Source organism: Haliaeetus albicilla, chromosome 3, assembly GCF_947461875.1.
Source record: "Haliaeetus albicilla chromosome 3, bHalAlb1.1, whole genome shotgun sequence".
Lineage (NCBI taxonomy): Eukaryota > Metazoa > Chordata > Aves > Accipitriformes > Accipitridae > Haliaeetus > Haliaeetus albicilla.
In genome coordinates, this window is record NC_091485.1 from 59,574,741 (window position 1) to 59,601,132 (window position 26,392).

General features: G+C 37.8%; 1 protein-coding gene across 1 annotated transcript in view; it reads right to left on the reverse strand.

Annotated features, from left to right (window-relative positions):
- CSMD3 (CUB and Sushi multiple domains 3) overlaps positions 1 to 26,392 on the reverse strand; it is a 760,948-nt gene that overhangs the window by 15,212 nt on the left and 719,344 nt on the right. Inside the window, exons 61-67 of the mRNA XM_069779925.1 lie at positions 23,670 to 23,843; positions 19,777 to 19,950; positions 19,445 to 19,518; positions 10,633 to 10,744; positions 9,132 to 9,311; positions 2,338 to 2,403; positions 31 to 189 (exon numbers count right to left, since the gene is read on the reverse strand). Coding sequence (XP_069636026.1) covers positions 31 to 189; positions 2,338 to 2,403; positions 9,132 to 9,311; positions 10,633 to 10,744; positions 19,445 to 19,518; positions 19,777 to 19,950; positions 23,670 to 23,843 — 939 coding nt within the window. The remainder of the gene's footprint in view (positions 1 to 30; positions 190 to 2,337; positions 2,404 to 9,131; positions 9,312 to 10,632; positions 10,745 to 19,444; positions 19,519 to 19,776; positions 19,951 to 23,669; positions 23,844 to 26,392) is intronic.

Here is a 26,392-nt window from a genome sequence, read left to right on the forward strand (position 1 = left end):
AAATGGAAATGAATTTTTCTTATCCCATACCTGATAGCAGCAATTCCATATTGCTGTTTGTAAGCGTTGCATTTACTCTTCCTGAAGTTGCATTGAAACTGGTGACTGTCAAAGTCATGGGCTGTTTCTTGCTTTTGTAATTGTAAGATCCTTTCCATATATAATTTTGGGCAAATACATCATCAGGAACTATACAGACATCAAACATGTTTCAATACATCTTGCAATATTTAGTACTTATCAAGTCAAGCGTCCAACAAAATGTATGACAAATACTAGCATTTTCTCTACTTTACCCTCTCTATTTTTAAGTACTATTAGGCATAACCTTCACATACAAAGCACAGAAACGTGGCATTAACGTTTATGAAAGAAATGTATTTGTACTGAAGAACACAACCACAACTGTACCTTCATTTGCTCCTTTCCTCAAATATGGACATGTCCTAGAATTAAACCAACTTCATAAAATCTAATTTAACAGCTGTAACCAAAAGACCAGATTCCTCTCACTGCAGAATCTTTTCTATGCCAGCACAGACAGGCAGAGACATACAGCTAGGATTAAATTTTGCAGAAATTAATATCGATTTAGATATTAAAAAGTTTTATAAGCATATTTAAATGACATTAAAAGATTATAAGCATCTTCTTTATTACCTAGTCACTTTTTCTAATGAATAATTTATATAAATAGTTTTGTCTTGTCTTTGAATGCTTAAAAACATTATAAGCTTCACTAGGAGAAAAAAAAATAATCCCCTAATTTAGAATTAAAAAGAGATCATACACTGTAGGGATAATAAATACGCTAGATTCATACCTTTATATTTAATATTTATCATTAGCCAACTGTGAAATTATTAATTTAAGTAATGCTATTCCAGCAATAATACAGTTAAAAAAAACAAGTTACCTATCCAGTAAAAACAGATACATGCAAAACTTTAAAATCTTAACATGAGATACCATTTAAACAATTAAATTGAAGGTGACTTAGGATGTGTTTACCACACTTTTCAAAGGAAAAGTATCAAACTTAGCCCTATAACAATTAATAAGTATTTAGAATCCGCACTTTCACATTATTTGGAGTCACTCACACTGAACTTAAAGCTCTGGGTTTGTGTGTGCATTGGCATGGCATGTCAGATAAACACAGAAGAGTACTTGCCCCTTTCTCTCTCAGGATATCCCAAAATTCAAGACTGGGGCACACTGGAATACCCGAGAGTCTTCCTTCATCGTTTATTTTATGGGTCACAGAGACAGGTTGTCTTCCCCATGGAGGGTAAAAGAGCTTTTCTAGTTTTTTATTTGTGTACATATATGTATATATGCATATATTTTTTGACAGGTGGACACATAAAAACAAAACACCTACATACTGGGCCTGCAAACTGCAAGCAAGAAAGCTGCATGGTGCAAGCAGTCTGATGCTGTTGAATTGTGATCTGCCTGAAATTTATTTCCCTACTTTCAGGAAAACTGACCTTTATGGACTTTATGTGCAATTAATTGGGATTGTACGAAAAGCTTCTGAATGAAAAACTGGTAACGTGACTACCATGCAGTACCACATTGACAACACAGTTGTGAAGTACTGCACAAACCAGTAAAACAAAACAAAGCAAAAAAAAAAAGCCCCACAAACTCCCCCTATGCTAAGGAATTACTTTTAAATCTTTATTCATTATTGGTAGACATTTAATAGGGTTATAGTCAAAGGCTAATTTTAGTTAAGGAGACTTCTCTCTTCAAAAAGTCTCTTCAGTGGACAGAGAAAGATTTCTCGCATCTAGTCAGGCCATCCAAAGATAGTCTTCTTTAGCAGATCAGTTAAAACTGGAGTTGATTTTAGCTGGAGTTAGAGAGACTACCTTCTCCAGGCTAAAATTAGCTTTTTTGAAGGCTACGTTGAAGGCTAATACAGAAGTATTTAGGTAAAGCAATTTAATTAGCAATATGTAAAAGAAGTGCAAGACTGAAAAAACCTGTGAAACAATATGTCTTTAAATTACATCTGGGTGAGTAATATAGTTTCTGAATGGATAAATTGCATAGGATCTTACACAGAACATGGCAATTTTAGTGAAACCAATAAAATCTCTCATCACATAACAGAAATTGTATATGGGTATAAATAATACCACATAGTCTAGATGGACTTAAACATTGGGGAATAATTTAATTAACAATGTTTTTGTTCTCTTAATGTGATGCCTAATCTAATACCCTTTAGTCATTCTAAGCCATTCAGTGCAGTCTCACTAAATTGATTCTCGTTGTCTTTTCTACAGAAATTATTTAAAACTATATGTACCTCAAAGTACTTACCACTTAGTTTGGGACTTGGTGTTCCCAAAGCTGGTCTGGGATCCTTCACTAATATTTTGGAACCAGCTGTTAGAAAGGATGAATGACAAAAAGACAAATCAGTAGCAAATATGTTACTCAGAAACTAGGAAAATAATTTCCATAATGGAATTTATTCGTTACAAAGGACACAAGATGATGTTTCAAACTCAAATACAAATGAGATTGCAGTCACTGTCAAGCCTTAGTATCACAGGAGCACATGTGTGAGACTGAAAGAGTTAATGTTTCAAACATTGTGGTGGGGCAAGCGCTACCTAACAACCAACTCTGCATAACGAGGAACGCTGCCAAGGAACCACAGGTGAAAAGAAGCCCATCAGCACCCGCTGGAGGGAGGGCGTGCTGAAGGGTGCACAGCTCCCTGTTCTGATGTGCTGTTCTGATATGCTGAGCAGGGCAGCTCACCATGTGGGGCCAAAGATCATGTCTGCAGGGAAGGGGAAGTTACTCCCCAAACGACCCCCAAGCCCAAAGGCTCACAAACTGCTCATGACACCTAATTAGCCTAATGAGTTCGAGTGCCTGCCCGAAGGAGGGGCAAGGATGATAAAAGGGCACAAACCAAAGCCCCACCTGCACACACGCCTACCAGAACTCTACCCCTTGCCTGACTGGACCAACACTGGACCCAGGACTGGTGAAATCTTCCTCTTTTCCTTTTTCTCTCTCTGTCTAGTTCTCTATTTCCTTTTCCATAATCCCTACACATCACCCCTTGAAGACATAAAACCATTGACCAAGTCTGGAACTAAGAGTGGATCCAGCCTCCCCTAGGCTCTTCTCTGAGAAGGAGTCTAGAAAGCAAGAGGGTCTGCTCTGAACCTCATGAATCAATGGGAGGGCTCTCCTTATGCCCTGAATTGATGTATATAGTTAACACAGGTTACACGGTTTACTGAGGTAGTTTCATGCCAATTCCTGTTGTGAGAGACCCTGCCACCTACTGTTATGCCTCCCATGTTCAGGCTGCTTCTGCCAGGAATAAAATGTTCAGCTGATCGTTTCGTGTTGTTTCACCTGAATTTAGCCCGAGGGAATTTCAAATTCAACATGACTCCCTTGTCTGTCCAGCCTGGTTCGTGACACACATGCCCACTGATTTCTTCCATTGCTGCATTTTCTCTTGAGTCAGTCACCTGGATGCTACCAAGTCATTTGCAATACCCAAACAGTGTAGCCTTTCAGAATCCATATTTCAGAATTCATAGTCCTGGACTATGCACCTAATATGTGAGATGTCTTCTAATATGTCATCTGAGGCAAGTTATATCATCTAAATCAGGATCCACAGAAAAAAGCACTGTGAATAGTGCTTTGACTGGAAGCAATGTAACACCAAACAGTGAAGAGATACATAACAAGGGTGTTTTAAATAATGCTTCTCTCCAGGACTTAATTATCTTCAACAGCGCTCACTGAGTGAGTCATCTTGTGTTCAAGACTAAAAACCCAAAGATGCATGCTTAATCTCTTAACAATGGAGGAGAAGGTCACTGTTTCTTTAAAGAGTAGCAACAGAAAGAAAGAAACAAATGAGGCTGTCCACAGTATCTCTAACTGCTCAGTTGATTTGAGCACTGGAAGTTGGAGAATTTCATTTCTTCTCTGATTAGAGCAGGAACTCTCCCACCACTGAAGACGATGAACTAAATGCAATGGGACAGTGCCACTTCCTGCAGCTGAAGCTGTTTTATTTTGCAGAAACTAATTTGGATTCACTGGACTATAAAGAAGACACATAATTCTGTCTCCTAACATAGAATACTCTCATGCAGCATTAGGCTCCATTCCTTGCTCCAATGGTTATTTCAATATTTTGTATTTCGGATCTTGGCTTTGAACCCAGGCCTTTTCTCTCTGATCGATACTCTAAGAAAAATAGACAAGAAAAGCAACTTCCTTCTCCCTGAGTGGAGCATTTTTCTGCATAAAAAGGAAACTTTAGCAAGAAGCACTGAGAATATTTGTCTTACAGAAGAGTAATTTTTGATTATTACAGAAGGCTTGTTCTTGCTATATAGATTAAAACTGTCAAGAAACAAGGGCAGGGGTTGGAATTCAATCTAAAGTTCTCATGGCCTGTTACTACTGATTGATTAATCTCTATTTCCTCTCTACTTTGAAAGAAACTTACTGAACTTCACTCAACATGGTTGACCAGGAGGGCATGCTTCAACAGCATATCCTTTTTGACTACATCAAGCTCAGGTTAGAAATATCTGGATCATACTTTCCAAAGGGCTTTAGTATAAAAAGCTGCTGAGTCAATCAGCCTTGTTAAAGTGAACATGTTTCTAGTCAAGATCAGAACTGTAATTTTAAATACAAAATAAAATTTAAATACAGATTTAAAATACAAAACCAAAGCTAAAACAAGTTATCTATGGAGTTTAAGTTTCTAGGTCCAGATATTTGCTCAGTAGGACTTTCAAGATTAGAGTTTTGTATTTAAAGGACTAAATTCTAGTTTAATTTCCCTACAGATCCTTTTAGAGCTCTTAACTCTAAATATTTTATTCCTTTTCATCCATTTCCAAGTTATTTTTATGAAGTTCACAATGACAGGTGAACAACCTGACGTGGTGCTCTTCTCCCTTCCACAGGAGAGAGATGTTTCACCCCTCTATAACAGGTAAAATTGAAAATATTTAAGAGATATTTTACTTTATCTAATTACATTTAATACTTTACAATATATATCTCATTCTTAGCTTTCTCTACTGCTAAAAAGCAAGAAGCAAGAGGTCTGATCCTAAAAATTTTGCATTTCTGTAACATTTTTTCAGGACATTGGGAAACTAATTTATATGACAAGGTACATGCACTCATAGATATCATTTAATGATTTTTTTTAAAAATTCTCATAAAGGTTCCTTACAACCAGATAGGATACCTAATACTACTTGTTTCAATATCATCAGCAGAAAATTCTTGGATCAAAATACAACCCATTAATCACATTTGACCTGCCATAACACTTCCTGAGTACTAAACAAGTCATAAGCTTCCTGGCAGCTTGCTTTCTAACACTTTCCCAAAGCTCTGCTCTGTTTTCCCCCAGCAATTGCCTGGCATGTAATGCCAAGACACCTGTTTTTTAGTAATACAAAATATTCATTTCCTATTTCCCTTCCAAATAGAAGCGTTTGGCTATATAGCCTTTGCATGCCTCTGTAAGAGCCCTGGGGGTAACCACATCTGAAAAATTAGGTATCAGTAATCTGAAAGGTGCTTTAATTATTCAGGAAATCGAATTCTCAATAGTTGCTATACTTGAGCATATTTCTTATGTCACATGAAAAACACCATTCTCACTATGATTTTGCTATGAGTTTTTTCATGCCTTGCCATGACAAAGTATGTAGTAAAAATTAGAAACATACTAAAATGTTGGAACATCAAGGACAAAGTTGGTACATTTAGTCTGCAAGTAATATATTGTTGCTTACATACAAATATAAAAGAATACTAAACCCTATGGATTAATTCCATGCAGTGATTCAGACACCTACTTACAGTTTGGGTATCCTTCTCCAATATGAGAAAAGAATCATTAAATCATGAAATCATTTAGGTTGGAAAAGACCTTTAAGATCATCAAGTCCAACCTTAAACCTAACACTGCCAGGTCCACCAGTAAACCACATCTACATATCTTCTGAGTTCCTCCAGGGATGGCGATTCAACCACTTCCCTGGGCAGCCAGTTCCAATGCTTGACAACCCTTCTGGTGAAAAAATTTTCCCTAATATCCAATCTAAAGCTCCCCTGGCACAACTTGAGGCCATTTCCTCTTGTCCTATCGCTTTTACTTGGGAGAAGAGACCGACACCCACCTCGCTACAACCTCCTTTCAGGTAGTTGTAGAGAGCCATAAGGTCTCCCCGCTGCCTCCTTTTCTCCAGGCTAAACAAACCCAGTGGCCTCAGCTGCTCCTCATTACACTTGTGCTCTAGACCCTTCACAAGCTGCGCTGCCCTTCTTTGGAAGTGCTCTAGCACCTCAGTGTCTTTCTTGTAGTGAGGGGCCCAAAAGTGAACACAGTATTCGAGGTGCAGCCTCAGCAGTGCTGAGTACAGGGGGACAATCACTTCCCTTATCCTGCTGGCCACACTATTTCTGATACATGCCAGGATGTTATTGGCCGTCTTGGCCACCTGGGCACACTGCCAGCTCATATTCAGCTGGCTGTTGACAAACACACCCAGGTCATTTTTTTCCAGGCAGCTTTCTAGCCACTCTTCCCCAAGCCTGTAGCACTGCATGGGGTTGCTGAGACCCAAGTGCAGGATCCAGCACTTGGCCTCGTTGAAACTCATACAACTGGCTTCAGCCCATCAATCCAGCCTGCCCAGATCCCTCTGTAGAGCCTTTATACCCTCAAGGAGGTCAACACTCCGCCCAACTTGGTGTCATCCACAAACTTACTGAGGGTGCACTCGATCCCCTTGACCAGATCATTGATAAAGATACTAAACAGAACTGGCCTCAACACTGAGCCCTGGGGAACATCACTTGTGACCGGCCACCAACCAGATTTAACTCCATTCCCCACCACTCTTTGGGCTTGGCCATCCAGCAGATTTTTACCCAGCAAAGAGTACACCTGTCCAAGCCATGAGCAGCCAGTTTCTCCAGGAGAGTGCTATGGGAAATGGTGTCAAAGGCTTTACTAAATTCCAGGTAAACAACATCCACCGCCTTTCCCTCTTCCACTAAGCAGGTCATCTTGTCATAGAAGGAGAGCAGGTTGGTCAAGCAGGACCTGCCTTTCATAAACCCGTGCTGACTGGGCCTGATCACTTGCTTGTCCTGTACGTGCCGTGTGATGGTACTCTGATCTGCTCCGTAATCTTCCCCGGCACTGAAGTCAGACTGACAGGTCTGTAGTTCCCTGGATCCTCCTTCTGGCCCTTCTTGTAGATGGGCATCACATTTGCTAACCTCCAGTCAACTGGGACCTCCCCCCTTAGCCAGGACTGCTGGTAAATGATGGAAAGCGGCTTAGTGAGCACTCCTGCCAGCTCCCTCAGTACCCATGGGTGGATCCCATCCAGCCCCATAGACTTGTGCATGTCTAAGTGGTGTAGCAGGTTGCTAACCATTTCACCTTGGATTATGGGGGCTTCATTCTGCTCCCTGTCCCTGTCTTCCAGCTCAGGGGGCTGGGTACCCTGAGAACAACTGGTCTTATAATTAAAGACTGAGGCAAAGAAAGCATTAACTACCTCAGCCTTTTCCTTATCCTTTGACAGTATGTTTCCCCCCCGCATCCAATAAAGGATGGAGATTCTCCTTAGCCTTCCTTTTGTTGCTAATGTATTTATAGAAACATTTTTTTATTGTCTTTTACGGCATTAGCCAGATTAAGTTCTAGGTGGGCTTTGTCCCTTCTAATTTTCCCCCTGCATAACCTCACAACATCCTTGCAGTGCTCCTGAGTGGCCTGCCCCTTCTTCCAAAGGTCACAAACTCCTCTTTTTTTCCCCCGAGTTCCAGCCAAAGCTCTCTGTTCAGCCAGGCCAGTCTTCTTCCCTGCTGGCTCGTCTTTCAGCACAAGGGGACGGCCTGCTCCTGCGCCTTTAGGATTTCCTTTTTGAGGAATGTCCAGCTTTCCTTGACTCCTTTGCCCTTCATAGAATCATAGAATTGTTTTGGTTAGAAGAGACCTTTAAGATCATTGAGTTCAGGACTGCCTCCCAAAGGACTCCATCAACCAGGCTCCTAAACAGTCCAAGGTAGCAGTTCTGTTGACCCCCCCCCCCCTTACTTCTCCAATAATTGAAAACTATCATTTTGTGATCGCTGTGCTCAAGATGGCTTCCAACCATCACATCACCCACAAGTCCTTCTCTGTTCGCAAACAACAGGTCCAGCAGGATGCCTTCTCTGGTTGGCTGACTCACCAGCTGTGTCAGGAAGTTATCTTCCACACACTCCAGGAACCTCCTGGACTGTTCCTCTCTGCTTTTTCGTGTTTCCAGCAGACATCTGGTAAGCTGAATTTCCCCATGAGAACAAGAGCTAGTGATTGTGAGGCTTCTCCCAGCTGCTTATAGAATATTTCATCTGCATCTTCATCCTAGTTGGATGGTCTATAACAGGCTCACACCATGATATCTGCTTTGCTGGTCTTTCCCCTGATTCTTACCGAGAAACACTCAACCCTATCATCACTATCATCAACCTCTAGACAGTCAAAACACTCCCTAACATACAGGGCTACCCCACCGTCTCTCCTTCCTTGCCTATCCCTTCTGAAGAGCTTATAGCCATCCATTGCAGCACTCCAGTTGTGCGAGTCATCCCACCATGTTTCCGTGATGGCAACTATATCATAATAGTATTGGAAGTGTCATAGCTCTCTCGCAGCTGACACAATCTCTGTAATTGAAATTATCCTTATCTAAGTTAAGCAGCTATGTGCAAAAACATCGAAATTCTTACTCCACTGAGCTTATGAGACTGTAGTCCACACCTGACTCACTCAGAAGTCTAAAAGCAGGTGTTACCCAAGTATTTGGCCTCCAGAATTATATCTGGAATTGACACCTCTGACCATGCAAATGAAAGACAAGTACATGAAACCATATGTCCCATTAAACACAACTGGCAAAGGATTAGAGTTATCCTCTTAGATGTTCTCCCTCCTAGTTCTCCTTGCCATTCTACCTTATCTTATTAGACTGTAAGTAAAGAAAATCACTGAAATATGATAGAAAAGAGATGCAGCGGGAAACAGAAGAGCTTACCTTCACAAACTGGAACCTTGCCAGTCCATGTGCCATCAGACCTACAGGCTCTATGCTCTGATCCTCCTGCCAGGAAAAAGCCTGGCTGACAAGTGTAAATCAATGTATAACCAAGTGAGGGAAGATCCATTCCTGCAACGTTAGCATGAGTTGGTGTTTCTGGTTGTTTACAGCTGTGAGCTACAAAGAAAAGATAAAATATCCTTCAGTCAAAATGGTGAAAATATAAAAAAAAAAAATCTGTACCCATTCTGACAGGTAATTAACAAAGAAAAAAGCATCATTAAAAGTAACATATTAATATATTTTTAATTCACATTAAAAATTACTATACAGTCTATAAATTACTGTCTTGAGCCTGTGAATACACTCTTAAAGTGGACCTTTCAATTTCAAGGGACCAAGAACCAACTTAAATGCACTTGCACAACCAAAATTAATTGTCTGCATATGCGAACATAAACAGCACACATCTTACCACAGTTTAAAGCAATCATGCTTGTGGCTTACATGACTTATGATATCTGTGTAGCATTGAATAACAATAAATAAATGGGTCATTTGGAAAACACTATGACATAAAGGTCAAGGAGAAACTGTAGGTGAGGCAAGTTTTAAATATCAGGCAGAAAAAATAATTACCATTCCTAATCACATGCAAAGTGTCTTGTATCTTTAGCAACCACCAGAATCTGAGAGTTTAGTGTTATCTCAAAACCAGCATACCTCCAAACGCAGAGCTCACTTTTCAACACACCAAGCTACTGATCTGCTGTTTGCTTAGGGGGAACACTAGCACCACCTGAAACACTAATGCTGTTTTCTTCTGTGGATATGCTCTCCATACACTGAAGTGATTCTATAAGGTCAGACCTTATAAGGTGAGACTATTTCCAGAAAAATACAGCTGCCTAGCTGAAAAACTAGGAAGATTAACCATGATGTTATACCTTCAGTAAATTAGCATTATTTACCGAAGTGAAAAAGATCTAAGAAATTAAATATTACTTCCTGTACCCAAGTAAGATTCTCTCCATTTCAGATTAAAAAATTTCCAGTTACAAACCTTTTTTTCCCCCCTTCTTAAAATACCCTGACTCCTTAGTTGGGAAACAGCGTAAATTCTTTACTATAACTGATTGTAACTATCTGCTCCAGTACAAGTTAGGGTTGTGCAGGGCTTTCCTACACATCCTGTTCTCACCACCTCCTCTCTTCAAGGGGAGGGTTGCATCCTTTTAGATAGAAACTGACTATTTTCAGCATCTCTCTGAATGAAGACCTGTCTGTTATTCTCATTATTTTGTGTTGCTTTTTTTATTTAATTCTATAAGCTATTCTAGAAAAATTCACTCACAAAATCACACTTCTAGCTGCTGTAAGCTAGTAATGCAAACTTGTATTAAGTTAATAAAACTATATAAATTAACTTTATAACAATGTTACTGTAAATAGCCTAGATAAAGAAAATTGATAGATCAAAAATGTATCATTTACTTACGTATACATTCTGGCTGGATTCCACTCCATGTAAGATCAGGAAGGCAAGTTCGTGTTGTTGAGCCATGGAGAAGGTGTCCTTTTTTACACTGAAATTGAACAACATTTCCCACCTGTTGAAAAGTAGAAAACACAGTAATATTGTTATGAGGAAATATCAGTTGGGGGGGTGTCCAATTTTGATAGCAAACTCCTTCACATAATACAGGTTCGATAAATTGTGATGCTCTTCCTGTAGAAAGTAAATTAATTTCACAGAGCATTTTGATACGAAATAAAAATTTGCTTCGTTCTCATTAAAATTACTCTTCACCCAAACTGAAATCCTCCATGGAACAGAATCGCAACCTCATCTTCTGTGGTCTCTCTTGGTGTGTTGCTTTGGGCCCAGAACAGTTGAGGCACTGTGAGTTTGGAAACCAGGCTTACTGTGGCTTCCTAGGTCTGGTCCAAGGAGGAGCCCATTAGCCAATCTTGCAGCAAACCAGGGAAGTCACAGAGCTGAAATGGGTAATAGATTTTGCCGGACCTTTGCTGAACTAGACCCGCCTTTGTGGAATGCTGGATGAATTCACAAATTATAATGAGAAATATTTCATTAGAACACACAAGGCCTGGTCAACAACACTCTCATGCTTCAGAAACTATTATGTTCCTATAATATTTTAATTATGTTTTTTGATGAGAAGAGCTAAAAAAGAAACGTTCTTTATAATACACAGATAATAGAAGCTGAAATGCAAGTAAATTACAATTTATAATAGCAATTCATCTGAGATTAGTTTTTAATTATTATTCCTACTATGGGTTTGTGTTGCATAAAAAGGAAAATATAATTCTTTAGTCAATAACAGTTTCTGCATAAACTTAACATGGGATAACTTGTTCAGCATGTCCAGTCATGGTGACATTGATGAAAATTCAAATAATTCTCAGTTTCCACCAAAAGCAGGGAAATTAGATTACAAGCATATCATTCAGAGAGTAGTTTATTACATGCTGTGAGTTGTTATCTCAAATATTAAGGTAGATATATCACATATACTTTTCTGCAGTGACCTTTATTAATGTATTTAACAACTCATGTTTAAACAAGAAGTTGAAAACTTTGAATTGTATGTGACAGCACATTTATGGTTCTGCTTTGGTTTTGGGTTTTTTTCATTATTGTATTTAAATGTATAACATGATTCAAATTGATGCTCAAAGGTAAAATGTGGACTCTTTCACAATACTTTAGTCTTGGGAAACAGCATTTCAGTGCTACAAGTAGTCATTTGAAACTTTATAGTACTATTCCATTTCAGCTTAAGCTTCTCATCAGAATGAAATTTAATAATAACCCATGAACTACAGATAGTAGCTCATCAACACAGTATGTGATTTAAAATTCATCTCCTTTTTTTTTCCTCTTTACTGTGCTCACTGGACTATGTAATTACTTTTAAAAGATTTTGAAGAAAATACACTAAATCACTTTCACGATTAAGGGCAAAGTGGGAAAACACTAAAAGTTTTAGAAGTTGCACCAAACAGAAATATAAATACTTTTTTACATGGTAAAGAGCTTAGTTAAAACAACCACCACCAATATATTACTTTGCAACAAGTACTAGTCTTATGAAAGATTTGTTCATTTCAGTAATCTGCCTCTATTGAAGCAATCTCTATTCACAGCTATTGAAAGAACACCTGCCCTATTTAATCTTTAGCTATCAAGGAAGACAATACATCAACACTGCCTTTAAAACCAAGACTCTTTCACCCTTGCTCACACCAAAAAAACCCCATCCAAAACCAAACCTCAGCTTAACGGTTAACTGTAATTTCTTAATATAATCTGAATAGTAACTTAATTTTCTGTCCCCTTTATTCTTTCAAAGTTGACTCTATGACCTTCCTGAATACAAAGTATTTAAGAAAAAATATAATTGTTTTGTGATACTGAGTAGCTGGACATCATGGAATTCAGTGAGTTAAAGAGGCCAATTTGCTACTTAGATATCGAATTCTAAACTGTAACTAACTAAGTTAGAAATTCAAACTCCAGTAGTCAATAACAAGTCCAGAAGAAGCTACTGCATGGCTTTAACTGCTTAGTGACACTACTTCACTTTTTTCAATTAACTTTTAATGTGCTACACTCTCTTTAAAAAAAAAAAATGTATCTTCAGAGTTTGACAGTTCTCACAATGTGATTATCTTTCATATATTAGCTCAACACCACTTAAATATGGGCAATACTGAATAAATAACTGCAATCTTGAAATTTTCACCTATTTTTTAGTAGGATGTTACCTAAAATAAATTTGTCATTGTATAGAATCTTTTTAGAGGAATAAAAAAGTCAATAGATGAAAAAAATGAACTCAGCATATTCAGTAAAATTCAGTATATTGTAATTTTACTCGTCAAGAATGGCCTGAACAGAAAGTTCATACTTTGTGAGCTGAAAGGGCTGGAGAATTGTGTGCATAAAGTCTTTAGATCTACAGGACTCAATGGGTAACAGTGAAAAAAGGAAGGAGGTGTGTTTCTTCAGTTTTCTGTAACTTCTTTCTCTTCTTTAGCCACCTATTCATGACTTTGGATTAATTCTTTATGAACTGAGTCTTCTGCTGGACATATATATTGAAGGAAAAATGTTCACCTGAAGAGCAGAACCAAGAAATGCATAGACATTTTTTTCCACTCTCTGCCCATCTTCACTGTAGCTCCGCCTACCTTACAGCTTCACTGAAACTTGGTTGCCTAAACATCAAACCAGTTTTTTAGTACTAGAAATACTAGAAATGTATCGGTGAGATAAGGAAATGGCTCAAGTTGCCAAGTAAGTGGAAAGGCTGAGTTGCTAGCATTCCACAATTTAGAAAAAAACCACACCAAACCCCCCCCAAAAAACCAAAACCCTGCAGCAAACAAACAAAACTCAGACAAAACCACTGTTGATATTGCAACCAGTTGTTGCAACACCAACTTTTCTATCCAAAACAGTAACTAGTAGTGAAACTGTTTTCCTTATTTCCTCCCAAAAAATGGATGTCACCTGTATTATCCTTGTAAGGGAAACACAACCTGTACATACGTAAGCCCTGAAAGTAGCATCAAAAATACAACAGTTGCCCAAATGATGAAGATGTTTTTAGAAGTGCTGCCAAGTTATTCAAGATAATGAAAAAATAAATACAGGAATGAGGCTCCCTGCTCCTATAAAAAAATCTTACAAGAAATATGTAATTATTAAAAATAATAATAATTTTAAAAAGTAATTTAAAAATGACTTTTTGGGAAGTCTATTTTGCACTATTGTTATTCCAGAGGCACGAGGTGGCGCTACACTACAGCCTTCTACAGTCTTAAAAAATCCCCTGTAGAGATGTTCTGATTTGTTCGAACTTTTGTTATACACCTTGGCTAGGAGCACTAGTAGGGAGAGCTGGGGAAACAGCTGCAATATCTTTATTCACTGTACTCTCTGGTTTTAGGGAAGAACTGTTCTATGTGCAACAGTGTTTGCATCCAATACTGAAAAAAAAAAAAGATTTCCTTGTATACTGCTTGATCATCTCAGTTCCATAGCTGCTTTTCCATAGTGTCAGTTATGGTTTGGATATTCCCCAAATTAACATTACTAACTTTTCCTTTTGCTAAGAACCAAAGACCTTATATCTGCTATTCTCTAACAGGAGAAATAGAAATCTGAGAAGAAAATGCATAAATAACAACCTGCATCCATTTATAAAGAATATGATAGTACTCCAGACATATTTTTCACCAAAATATTAATATTAATATTATTATTAATAAATTATCTTTATTATTTCTTATATTCCTTCTAAGAATAGAAGATATTTCTAACTTTAATGAGTTACGCTACAATCAGTATTTTCTTAGACTTCAGTTTACCAAAGAACATAAAGATACTCTAACAAGCTTCTCCATCCCCAGCAATTCATGCCAAAGGATTGAGAGGCTAAGGGAATGTCAGTTATTTCTCTTCACTAACTTTTAGCATAATATTTTAAGTGAATGAAAACACATTAAATCTTTGCTGTATCTGTAGTTTGGTAGCCCAGTAATACAGTATTGCCACTACTAGTAATAGGATACTGAGTTTGCAAGACCTCTGGGCAGAAGCTTGCCAGGCTTCCTTTGAAAGTGTCTTGAGGTGCCTGGAGTTTTGGTTTTGTGTTTTTTTTAAACTTGGTTTAGCTGTAACATCAAATTTTCTTGTGATCAGGTGGCTATGACAAATTTTTATGCCTTCCTTTGTCTTTGTATGGTACAACCACAGCTTCATATCCATATTAGTAACAAGAAGCTATTATGTGCAGAATGAGCTATTTACCACTAATGTGATATGGTATAGAGAAATACAGGCCTGGCAGTGAAATGATAGCAAAGGCTGTGAGAAATGGAGACACAGGATACTGTGAGGAAGACTACAGGTATGGGTATGATAAGAGATGTGACACTTGAAACCCCATTGCTGTGAACCACTTGGTTCATGGTCACTTAAAGAAATGCAGACCTGGACAGAATCAGGTTTCAGGGGTAAAAAAGAAAAAGTACCTAACATAGGTGAAATGCATCTTATAGAGGAGATTGAAATATAATGTGGAGCTACAGTGTGAATGGTGTAAAAGTGTGTTAGAAAAATTATAAATAACCCCAGGTGAATCAAGAATGACGGAGACCAAAAAAATAAAAAGAAGGAAAAAAGAAGTCAAAATCACATTCCTGCCATTGAAGCACTCCAGATTCTGACACTAACATCACCCACTGACACCAGACTGAAGCCACAGACCTCAGGATCCTAAGAAGCAGAAGGAACCAGGAAAATTATGTGGTGTCTGATAAGGCTTAAATTACATTTTCATTGATGCAGTGATGATGCCAACTGTGCTAATGGAGACAGCTATACTGTGGTAGTACAGCACTTCTCTTGGAATTTCACCCTACAATCTAATCAATACTAAAGTTTTTATAAGCATTACATTCAAAGGAGGTTATTTGCAAGGTTGCTCCACATCTGCAGATGAAGTTTCATACAGCATTTCATAAAATAGAACCCAAGAGCTAGCACAGGGCTACCACTACTGTAATGTGGCTGTTTTCCTTTCTAAATTCAGACTGCCCTTTGGCTCCCTTCAGGCTTTAATGTAGGGTAAAACAGCTGAATTTCTAGAAAAGCATATGTTGAAAAAGTATGAGAAGTAATAAATCTTACATATATGACTGATTGGTCTAAACAGTTCTAAACTCATTCTTCAGTAGTATCTTGTGTTACAACAGCTTATGGTGAAAGTGCTATAAGCAATTTTCTATGTTACTAGCAATATATTCGAAGAAATATTTCAAAACCACAGTTTCTTTCCAAGAAGCAATTTATTTTACAGATTACGGATGAAGTCAGTATTCACTAAGTTCTAAAGACATTTTGTCTTCATTGTAACACACTGTTAAGGTAGATCTGTCAAATCAAAAATACTCAGATGAAAGGTAAACATCCTAGAAGTACATATTCATAACAACTAAAGCAGGTGATGCTACTCATTTACATGCTGCGCCTCATATCCAACTAGCACTAAACTGGTATTTTGATGTTATTTGAACATAAAAGAACCTGATCTACTTCTGCCTGATGAATTCAATACTGAACAATAAAATCCATACAAAATTCTGTTACCTCTTTATTACAAAGCTCCTATTTAACAGTTGAAACACCATTCAAATATAAGGTGGTGATATTTGTGCTTTTGTTAGTGTAGGTTCCCGGAGGTCAGGTTTTGATACGCCTTTCAGACAAGCCTGGAATTATGTTGTATATGACCGAACTTTTAATGCAATCAATGAGATAGGAAAACAGATAAACAAGAGTACAGGAAACAACAAGAACAACAGAACAGCTGTGGAAGTTCATGACTTGACATTAGTATTGTGAAAAGCAAGTGACAGTCAGCGATACAGGCAGGTAAAAGAGGAGGTATTCTCATTTACTGAAAAGCACTTAAAACAGGACTCCACATATGAAGTCTTGAATTCTACTGTCAGGCTACAGCTTGATTTTTTTTATGAGACAGAGACATAAATTTAAGACTTAACAATTAAGTCACTGAAGTGACCCTTTTTAAGAAAGTTAAAAAAAACCAAACCAAAACCAAATCACAAACCCCCCCCCCCAAAACCCCAAAAAACCACCAAATCCCCAAATGAGAAAAAAACCCCCACCCTGCGTTAGAGTCAGAAAACCATCTTAAATATTCAACAGTAACAACTCCTTATTAAGAATTTGCCAACTACAAAACATTTTGCTTAATTTTGCATAAGCTCTTTTGGTCTATTGTTTAAAATGGTAGACAACAGATCTATCAGACAAAAGAAAATCAAAGCCATCTCATGTTCAGTATTTTGGTAGAATTTAGAATTATTCTTTACCTTTCTGCTATGGATGGAAGCAAAAGTCATTATTATTCCATTCATACCAGAAGTTAATTATAGCATAATATAAATTCATTTATAATGCATTTGCGGTTTAAATGAGTCATAACATTATTGAATATATAGTAATGTAATATTTCCTTCCAGGTTCTACAGACAGTAACTTGTCTAGAATGGATCATTTTTGCTGTCATTTCCAACCAATAAAGAGCTAAACTCAGTTTCATCTGCACAAATGATACTCCTACCCTGTTCTGTATTAACTAAGCAATCATATTTAGAGTAACCAGAAATTGCATGCAGACATTTAGTTACTATACAAAACCAAATTCACTACATGAGCGTGAGGATAAGCTGCTGGCTAAGTAGGAAGACTATAGCTCATCCAGTTTAAATCTGCTAGGCACTAACCTTACAACTATAAATTCTGCCAGCAACTACACTTCTTTTAGAAATTATTTATCAGTTGACATTTTGCCTGGTATTTTGACAGTTCCACGCCAGCTGTGAGTGATGCTTTCATTCACAACTACAACTACACCACAAATGAGAAAGTCTGCATTAGCTTCTTCAGTCATAGAAATCTCATTAATATGCCAGAGAAACTGTGACAATAAAATTGTAGAAAATGGTCATTACAATGATTCATTTCTTACACACTTGAATAAAGAGTTGCCCTCTAGGATAATATTGTATTATACCCAAAGGAAGTTAGTCCAAGGACTGGCCCTGCATATTCTATCTTGGCATGAAACAGGACTCCATTCCCTGGAGAAAACTGAGACAATTATATTACCACTCACATATGATTGTGATCTAGCACAATCTGAAATCCCAAAGATTTCTGAAACGATCACTAAGCAGGAGGAGTACTGCGTAAAGGCCACCAAATCGACTAACCAAAGAAATTTTTGGCCATGAAACTTTGAAAAGTCTTTAGCTTTGCTTTTAAAAACTAATTTAATGTTGAAAATCTGTTAAAATCTCAGTCAGCCTTTTCTTGCATTTCTGGCAATCTGCAGTTTTTATTTAACTCCTGCTACTAGACAGGCACCACATACAACCTGGGAGCTGCTACCTTCTGCCTAGTCCTTTTCACATGTCTGGAGCTTTCAGCCCTGACACCAAACACAGAGGTAGCAGGATAGTTTAGACTCTCTCTTAGCTTGTTTGCAGCTGCCTTATCAGATTCCTAGCAAATTATACAGCACATTTTTGCATCTGTACACCGTTCACCCATGAAAATGTCTCACTGACGTCATTGTTTTGTGTGACTCAGAAAATCAGAAATTCAGAAGCGTTTTCAATTTCACCATTCTTTTTCCAACAGAAGCATATGCAGACACCATTTGCCACAACACACCCTTGTAGAAAAGGCTGCCAACAGCCTGCTGGACTGCATCAGGCAGAGCATTGCCAGGGAGGTGATTCTTCCCCTCTGCTCAGCACTGGTGACACCCAAGTGTGTGCTGGGTCCAGTGCTGGTCTCCTCAGTGCAAGAGAGACAGGGACATACTGCATTGCGTCTAGTCATGGGCCACAAAGCTGATTAAGGGACTGGAGCATCTGGAATACAAGGAGTGGCTGAAAGAGCTGGGATTGTCTAGCCTGCAAAAGAAATGGCTCAAGGGTAATCTTATCAGCGTGTATTAAAATTTACTGGAGGCAGGAAAGGCAACAGAGACAGACTTTTTTTCAGTGGTGCCCAGTGACAGGACAGGAGGAAATAGGCACAAATTGAAACATAGGAAATTCTCTTTAAAAATAAGAAAAAGCATTTTTACTGTAAGGCTGATTAACTTGGAACAGGTTGCCCAGAGAGGCTGTGGAGTCACCATCCCTGGAAATATTCAAAACCACCTGGACACAGCCTTGATCAATCTGCTCTAGCTGACCCTGCTTTGAGAAGGGGCATTGCACTAGAAGCTCTCACAGGCACTGCCAGCCTCCGTGACTCTGTGATTCGTTTGTGGTCACATAATTTCCAAATGTAACAGAATTGCTCTCGGGGCAAAAAAAAAAAATCCACTGTTATTTAGAGTTTGTCTACACTAGCAGTTTGCCACTTTTAAGGAGAAAAAGCCTACCTGATAAACAGTAGGGAGCACTTATCTATTGGTGGGAAGATACTGAACTCCTTCAAGGTGAAACCAAGCAAAACTTGATCACCAGGGTTTCACGTAGCACATTGCTAACAGGGACAGAAGATCACCGTTATCCAACAGCTAGAAATAAGGAAACACAGCAACACTCCGGCAACTAGCTCTTATACGGCATGAGCAATTTCTGGACCTCTAATCAGAAGTTTCTAGACTCTGAGGTAGTATAAAAATAATTTAATATGCAAGTTAATAAAAAATAGTATACTCTACCTGATAGCCAAATGTGTTGTTCTGTGACCCATGCCTTGGGACTCCTGGATTTTCACATGCTGTGCGAGTAGGTTCTTATAAAAAAAATTACAATAAATTAAAGACAAAACAAATTACAGTATTTTAATGAAATACATGAATGTATCAAAAAATTAAGCTTATTCAACAACATGCAATAAGCCAATGAGAGAAACAAAAATAAAGTGACTTGATTCTTGGAGAGTGTAGAATAACACCAGGATAATTCAAAATAGCTGAAAACTCCTAGACTGATTTAGCAGGAAAAGGAATAATAAGAATTTCATACAATTTCAATATGGGTGTAACCTTACCTATACATCGAGGGGAAGAACCACTCCATGTGCCATCTGCTTGGCAAATCCTGGTGCTGGAGCCAACCAAAATAAAAGGAGGATTGCAGCTGAAAGACACTTCTGACTGATAGATGAAGCTTTTGCCTTCTCTCTTCCCTTGAGCAGGTACCCCAGGGTCACCACAAAACTTTGCTGTGAGAAAAGACATGATAGAAATGGAATGTGTCATTTATTAAAATACACAAAAATAACACTTACCTGAAGTCAGTCAAGCAAATTTTGTATTTATTTTATTAAACACAGGTCAAATAAAGAAACATTTAATAGGAATTCAGAGAGAGACTAGATAGCCAATCTTTAGTCTGCTTCAGTTTGCAGTAGTTTTGCTAGCTGTTCAAAATGCCTACATAGTGGGCTCGGTCAGTAGCTTGAAGCTGACACTCAAGGTTACACAACTTAGTTTATGAAGGCCCAAATATCCACAATTCACCTCCGCCCCAAACCACATCAATCTGCAAATCTTCTGATAGAGAGCAATCAGAGAGTGTACCAAACCTTCATGTCAATCTCCCGTCCTCTCCTGCTTTCTGCCACCTACCCAGTGCTCAACATTTTTGTATGAGTAAAGGATTTGTCAGACAGATTTTAGAAATCATAAATTCTTATTTCCTCATCCTTCACTGAAAGACAAGATTTGGTATATAGGGAAGTGCAACACTTGAAAGTTAGTACAGCTAACAAAATAACCCCCCACAGAGTAAAGAAATTTCAGCAGCAATCTAAAAGTCAAACACTAATAAACTGTTATTAGGGGGGATATATTTGACTGATAAGAACATATTCTTAAATTGATCTTTTTACTTTATACCTATCACCTAAAGATTCTTTGTCTATAGCACAGCATAACTAAGTAAATGAACTGCTGGCAAATTTACTGGCTGCCTTCTGCAGTATAAAGTACTGATTATTGTCAGAAACTGGATTTTGAATAATTGATCCAGAAAATGCAATCGGCAATGGTAAACCCTGTGCCGTCAGACTATATTATTCCCTGATGCACCATGAATTCCAATATTGTAGAGTGTAATTTCACATCAATCAGAAAATGCTGTAATACGCACAAAAAAATAAAACACTAACCCGGATGTGTGCAATGACATATTTCTAAAAACACATGATGTACAGACAGTGGAATTTCCTGCTCCATCTTTCTCTTCTATAAACAAAATTCAAATTAAAATTACATCTTTTAAACAACCACCTTCAGAATACACTTCTAATATCTCTGTGTTTGTCATCTATGCCTTAAGCTTTCCAAAGGATGTGCTCACATGAAATGCTCCTGCCCTCTACCTCTTACTGCAGACACTGACTGTATGGGAAATCCATGCACACTCACATTGAAGAAAAAGGGCTTAATCTATAACATACCAGAAATGTATACCATTTCATGGCTTTAAGTGTAATGGGACCGTCTGCAGAATTATAGGCCAAATCCTGTAAAATCCTGATCTATGAATTGGGGCTAGTGCCACACAGTGAACCTCACTGCGTGATTGACAGATCATGGTTGTAATTTATGTTTTCATCAGAAAATTCTGTGGAAGTCTTAATTTGAAAATGCATGAAGCACTTACAGATTTTTAACAGAGAGGCTTGAAATTGTCTCCTGAACAGTTCTTTGTACCAACAAAGTAGCAACAACTCCCAAGGAAAAAAAATCCTCAGAATAAAAAATGTTTTTTTGGTAAGTTTATTAATTTTTTGTAAATCTAAGTAAACTCCGCCACAGTTGCCAGTCAACTTTACCCAATCATTGACTAGCTACTGAACATCTGCCTTCTATATAGGTAACCATGGAAACCAGGCACCATGGTAAAACATGGCAGTTTTCCTCTGATATTGGAACAGGGGACAACACAACAAACTAAAGTTGCAACAACCTGGAAGCTCTGTGAGTGCTCCCACTCCCAGTGGAAATAATTTCCTGAGGACTCTGAAAGCCTCTAATAGAGACAGGGCCATGGAGCTCTGGCACTGAGGGTGTGAGGCTAGCCTCATTCTTCAAAGACATTTAATTGATTAACAGCAAGCTAGATCTGTGGTTAGGAATTGTCAGGCATAGGCCTGTAATTTTTTTGCCATCTATTGCCAAGCTTATAAAAACAGCAGTCCTTTACTCAAATTACTATATGAATAATTAAGCAGACAAATTTACTAGGTCATAGATGACAAATACTCAACCAAAGACATGATCATAGTCCATTCTGAATAATTATTCCACATTATAACTATACCTTGCATATCTTCAGCTACAGGCTCTATGGAACCAAGCTGGGAACTAAATTTCCGATGTCAAGAACTGCTTAAAGATTGCTCATTGAGAATGACTTTCACCAGCTCTCTCTCATTTCTGCCAGATGGCAGCTAGTTTAAGCTCTTTGACAAGCACTGGCTGCCAACTGATTTCTCTTGCAAGCCAATGGGTAACCATTGCACGTCAACAACATTCAGTTAATGTAATCTCTGCATGAAACAGCCTTTAATTCCCAGGCAGCTGCATTCTGTGCTAACTATATCTATTAAAAAGCTTAAAGGTGGAGCCCCTTTTTCAGACCTTATTGCAGTATTGAGTATTCTAACCTCAAAGATGACAAATAGCTTGTGGTATCCAAAAATGAATGTAAAGACACAATATTTCAATCAAGAAAAAATGATGAAAATAATTTTTCATGATCTTTAATGGTCATAATATAGTGGACTCTAGAAGAGCTGCATCTAGAGAACTTAACAAATGGTGGAGTTTTCTTGTTCCAGAAACAATGCCTTTCACCATGTTCCAGCTCTGGCACATACTGTTTCAGCAGCACTAAGCAGCTACTGTTGCTGATATGAGAATATCATTAGAAAAAAAAGGAAAAGAAAAGATCATCTATATATGTTTTCATAGTAGTAGAATATAGCCAGAACAGAGAATATTTTTGAAAGGGAGAGATGAAGAATGCAAAAAATACTAAAAGAATGGAGAACTGCATTTTGCAACATTTACCAAGCCACCTGGTAAGCTCAGCTACTTGGCAAGCTTGAATTAAACTTCAGAAACTGTAAAGCCACGAAGATGAAATTATCCTTTTCCAGATAGACTCCCTGCTCAAGACCACTACAGAGTTTCAGTGGTATAGCTATTGTGCAAGTAACTACAGAACCTCATTCTTCAGTGCAATCCACTGAATATCTCTCAGAAGCATCACAATCACATTTTTAAAAGATTTTTTTAAATAATGAGTTCAATGACACCAACCTAAAGAAAAAGCCACATTTGCTATTGTAATGACATTTGTAGACATATAAAAATCCATCAATGTTTTAACTTTCAGGTTAACAAAATTTATTGCATAAAACATATAACTTAATTTAGTGAGGGGGGGAATAGACAATTGTCAAGGAATCACCCTGGGGCCTAGTTAACACTACCGACATAAAAAACATTCTGTGGCATCAGAGAAAGTTTAGGATGAGTAATGAGCAAATAAAAGAGATTATAATGAAACTTCCCCTATTCTATATGTAGCTGGATCTGAAAACAAGACAGCACCTCTTAATCTTGTTTTGCCTTGGATCATTTGGTACGCATTGCCTGTAATATTTTTTTGTGTTTGTTTAAGGTTTCCTATAGGCTCACAAAGGGTTTACAGATACTCCTATGCCTTCCTCAATCTACAAATTATATTACAATTTTGGAAAATACAGAAGGATTGTATTTGTCCCAGGTTTGAAATGAACTGAGCCACTGCTGGAGGGGAAAAAGAAGACCAAAAAAAAAAAAAAAAAAAAAAAAGGTGAAAACTTTAAAGACGAAAAAAGCGCTATAGTTGAATAAAGAAATACGGGACTATAAAGTAAATACATACGCAAGCACTGAGGCACTTCACCACTCCATGTTCCATTCCCAACGCAAGTCAAAACAGCAGGAAAAGAGAGTTCATATCCTGGAGAGCAGACATAGCTAATGCTAAATCCCCAGTCCAAGTTTGTTCCTTCCAACCTTCCATTAGAGATCTGCGGAGGAGTTGGGCAGGTAACAGCTGCAATAATATTCAAAATAATTAGGCCCAGCTGCTGTAAATATCCCCGGTGTACACAATTACTAGAAGAACCATATGTGCTAATTTCACCTTTTTTAGAGGACAATACAGTCAGGACATGCTATCTTCCTCACTGTATTCTGGCCACATTTCCTGAAGTTAGTACTTCTGCTTTCCTCCTTTTAGGAGACAGTGGCTGACTGATGAAGTGTCTTAAATAAAACAGGATGCTGCATCAAACCAAATAGTAAGACTACCTAAAAATCAGTATGTAGACTATGAAGCGTACAACATTTAAGATCCGTGTGGTAGTATACTACAAAATGATTTTATTTGTTTAGACAACATAGAGTACAATTATCTTTAGTTACCGTGGTAATAGTCAAACACTTTCTTCCTGTTAATCAGCTTAGACATTTGCTAGATGTTAATGCCCAGGGATGAAATTCCAGGACAATTATTCCAAAATATGACTTGAAAGCCTGTTTCTAAGTACCACAGTTTGGTTAGTATTTGCTTCATGAATAGCTCCTCACCAAAAAGCATCTAGCTTCTAGCTAGAGGGAGAAAATTTAAGGATTTGCAACCTCTTGAAATTGTCAGTGTTGCTACCTCTAAGAAGGCTAACAAGAAGTACTGCAGTATAGCTTCTCATTTCCAGGCCTCCCAGGAAAAAAACAGAAACAACTTCTACTCAGTTGTAGGAAAGAGGACTGAAAAACAGCACAGGAGGACAACAGAAGTAAGAAGACATAGCTGTAGTGATGAACATAAAAGTGTTATTTACTGGATAATGCAGTAGTAATAGGCAATTTCTAATTAAGAGCTGAAGGAAAAGGTATAAAAGAAGTTAAGTGAAAAAAAATCCAAATCAAAAAGAGAAAGGGGGAAAGTTAGGTCAAAGTTACTAGAACGAATAAGAACAGAGAAAAGGGCTAAAAAAAGGGAAAAGTTGGGAGAAACTGTGCTAGCAAAGGAGAAAGAAAGCAAATGAAACTAGAATGATTTAATTTAGTGGAGACAGTTGGGGTAAGTGAGAAGAGGTGGTGGCTAAAAATAAAGCAGAGAACACACACAGGTCACAAGAATGGAGGAAATGAAATGCTGCACTTATAACCTTTAAACTTATGTTCAGACAGCTATCAGCTTGCAGGCTCAAAAGAAGTCAGAGGCATTAGATCAGGAGTACAGCATATTTGAATGTGATCTGCAGAACATTCACCATGTAACATTTCTCTATTCTTATTATAGTCTTCAGTGAGAGAATCTCAACTATTTACACCACAAAGGTTCTCTGCAGCATCATTCATGGCTGTTTGAGAATGCTGGATGAAAGTAGTACTATTATCAAATAATCCTTTGCCAACCAGTAAACCAAATCTAAATTTTAAGGCCCTGTTTTTTATACTTTGTTTCTCTTGCTCTGGTTCATAGTAGAAAAAAACCCACCAAGCAACCAACCCAGAAAAGGACATAATAGCTTTTGCCACACTTCCATGATGCTTAAATAAAAGTCAAAATAAGTACTCCAAGCAGCAAAAGTCTGTCCACATTCTCCAAGAGCTTCATGACTAGTCCATTTAAAAAGATCTGTACGTTTTAACTTCTGAGCTGAACAATAAAGAAAGAAATTCCAGTGAAAAAATTAGGAAAGCAGACAGAAGAAGTAGCATGAAAATAGGTGTAATATCAGAATTTCAGAGTGAAAAAAGCAAAATAAAACAACAGCCAGCAACAAGGCAGAATGCCTCTAAATATTTTGGTCAGAGATTTAACCATAAACATGTACAGCAACATTTCTCAGTTTAAGAGCTGAAAGTATATTTCACATGCAAGTCTGCAGAAAAGACAGTGCTTGAATAGTTGAATATTTAGTTGCAGATGAACATGCATCCTTTTCCAACTAGGCAAAGAGAAAGAATTATTTATATCTTCTATTTCAATGGCACGGCCACAATTACACATCCATTTTCTGCGCAGTTCATTTTCCAATTATTTTAACTAAATGGTATCAGAGGACCCTGGCACTTCCTCCTGACAGTAAAACTAACTGTTATATATTTCAAACACACTACTGCATATTATCTATTACTTTTAATTACACAGTCAAAGAAATGAGGGTTATTAACTTACCTAGTGCACTCACACAAACCTGTGTGGAGTAGAATGAAATTCTGAGAACACTAGAGATTCTGCATATGATTATTATTTAGTATTTATACAAGCTATAAATACACATGACCTAAAACCAGAAAGACTCAAAAACTCAAAGCCAAAATTGACAGTCTAACTTTCTTTGTATAGTTCTGTTTGAATCAAATCAGAGTTAGATCTCCAGCTCCCCGTTAGGTGCCCTGTAGTCCTTAAGAATTTGTGGCTGGGAGACTATATCATAAATACTTGTTCTGTCTTGTGATCTTCTAGCTGTTTGCTTACAGCCACTCCTGGAGACAGACAGACTCTTGGTCAATAGGACCAGGGTGGCTGTTCTTCTGTTCTTAAAATCAGTTTTGCAACTGAAGCTTGGGCTGGCTAAGAGCACAATACAA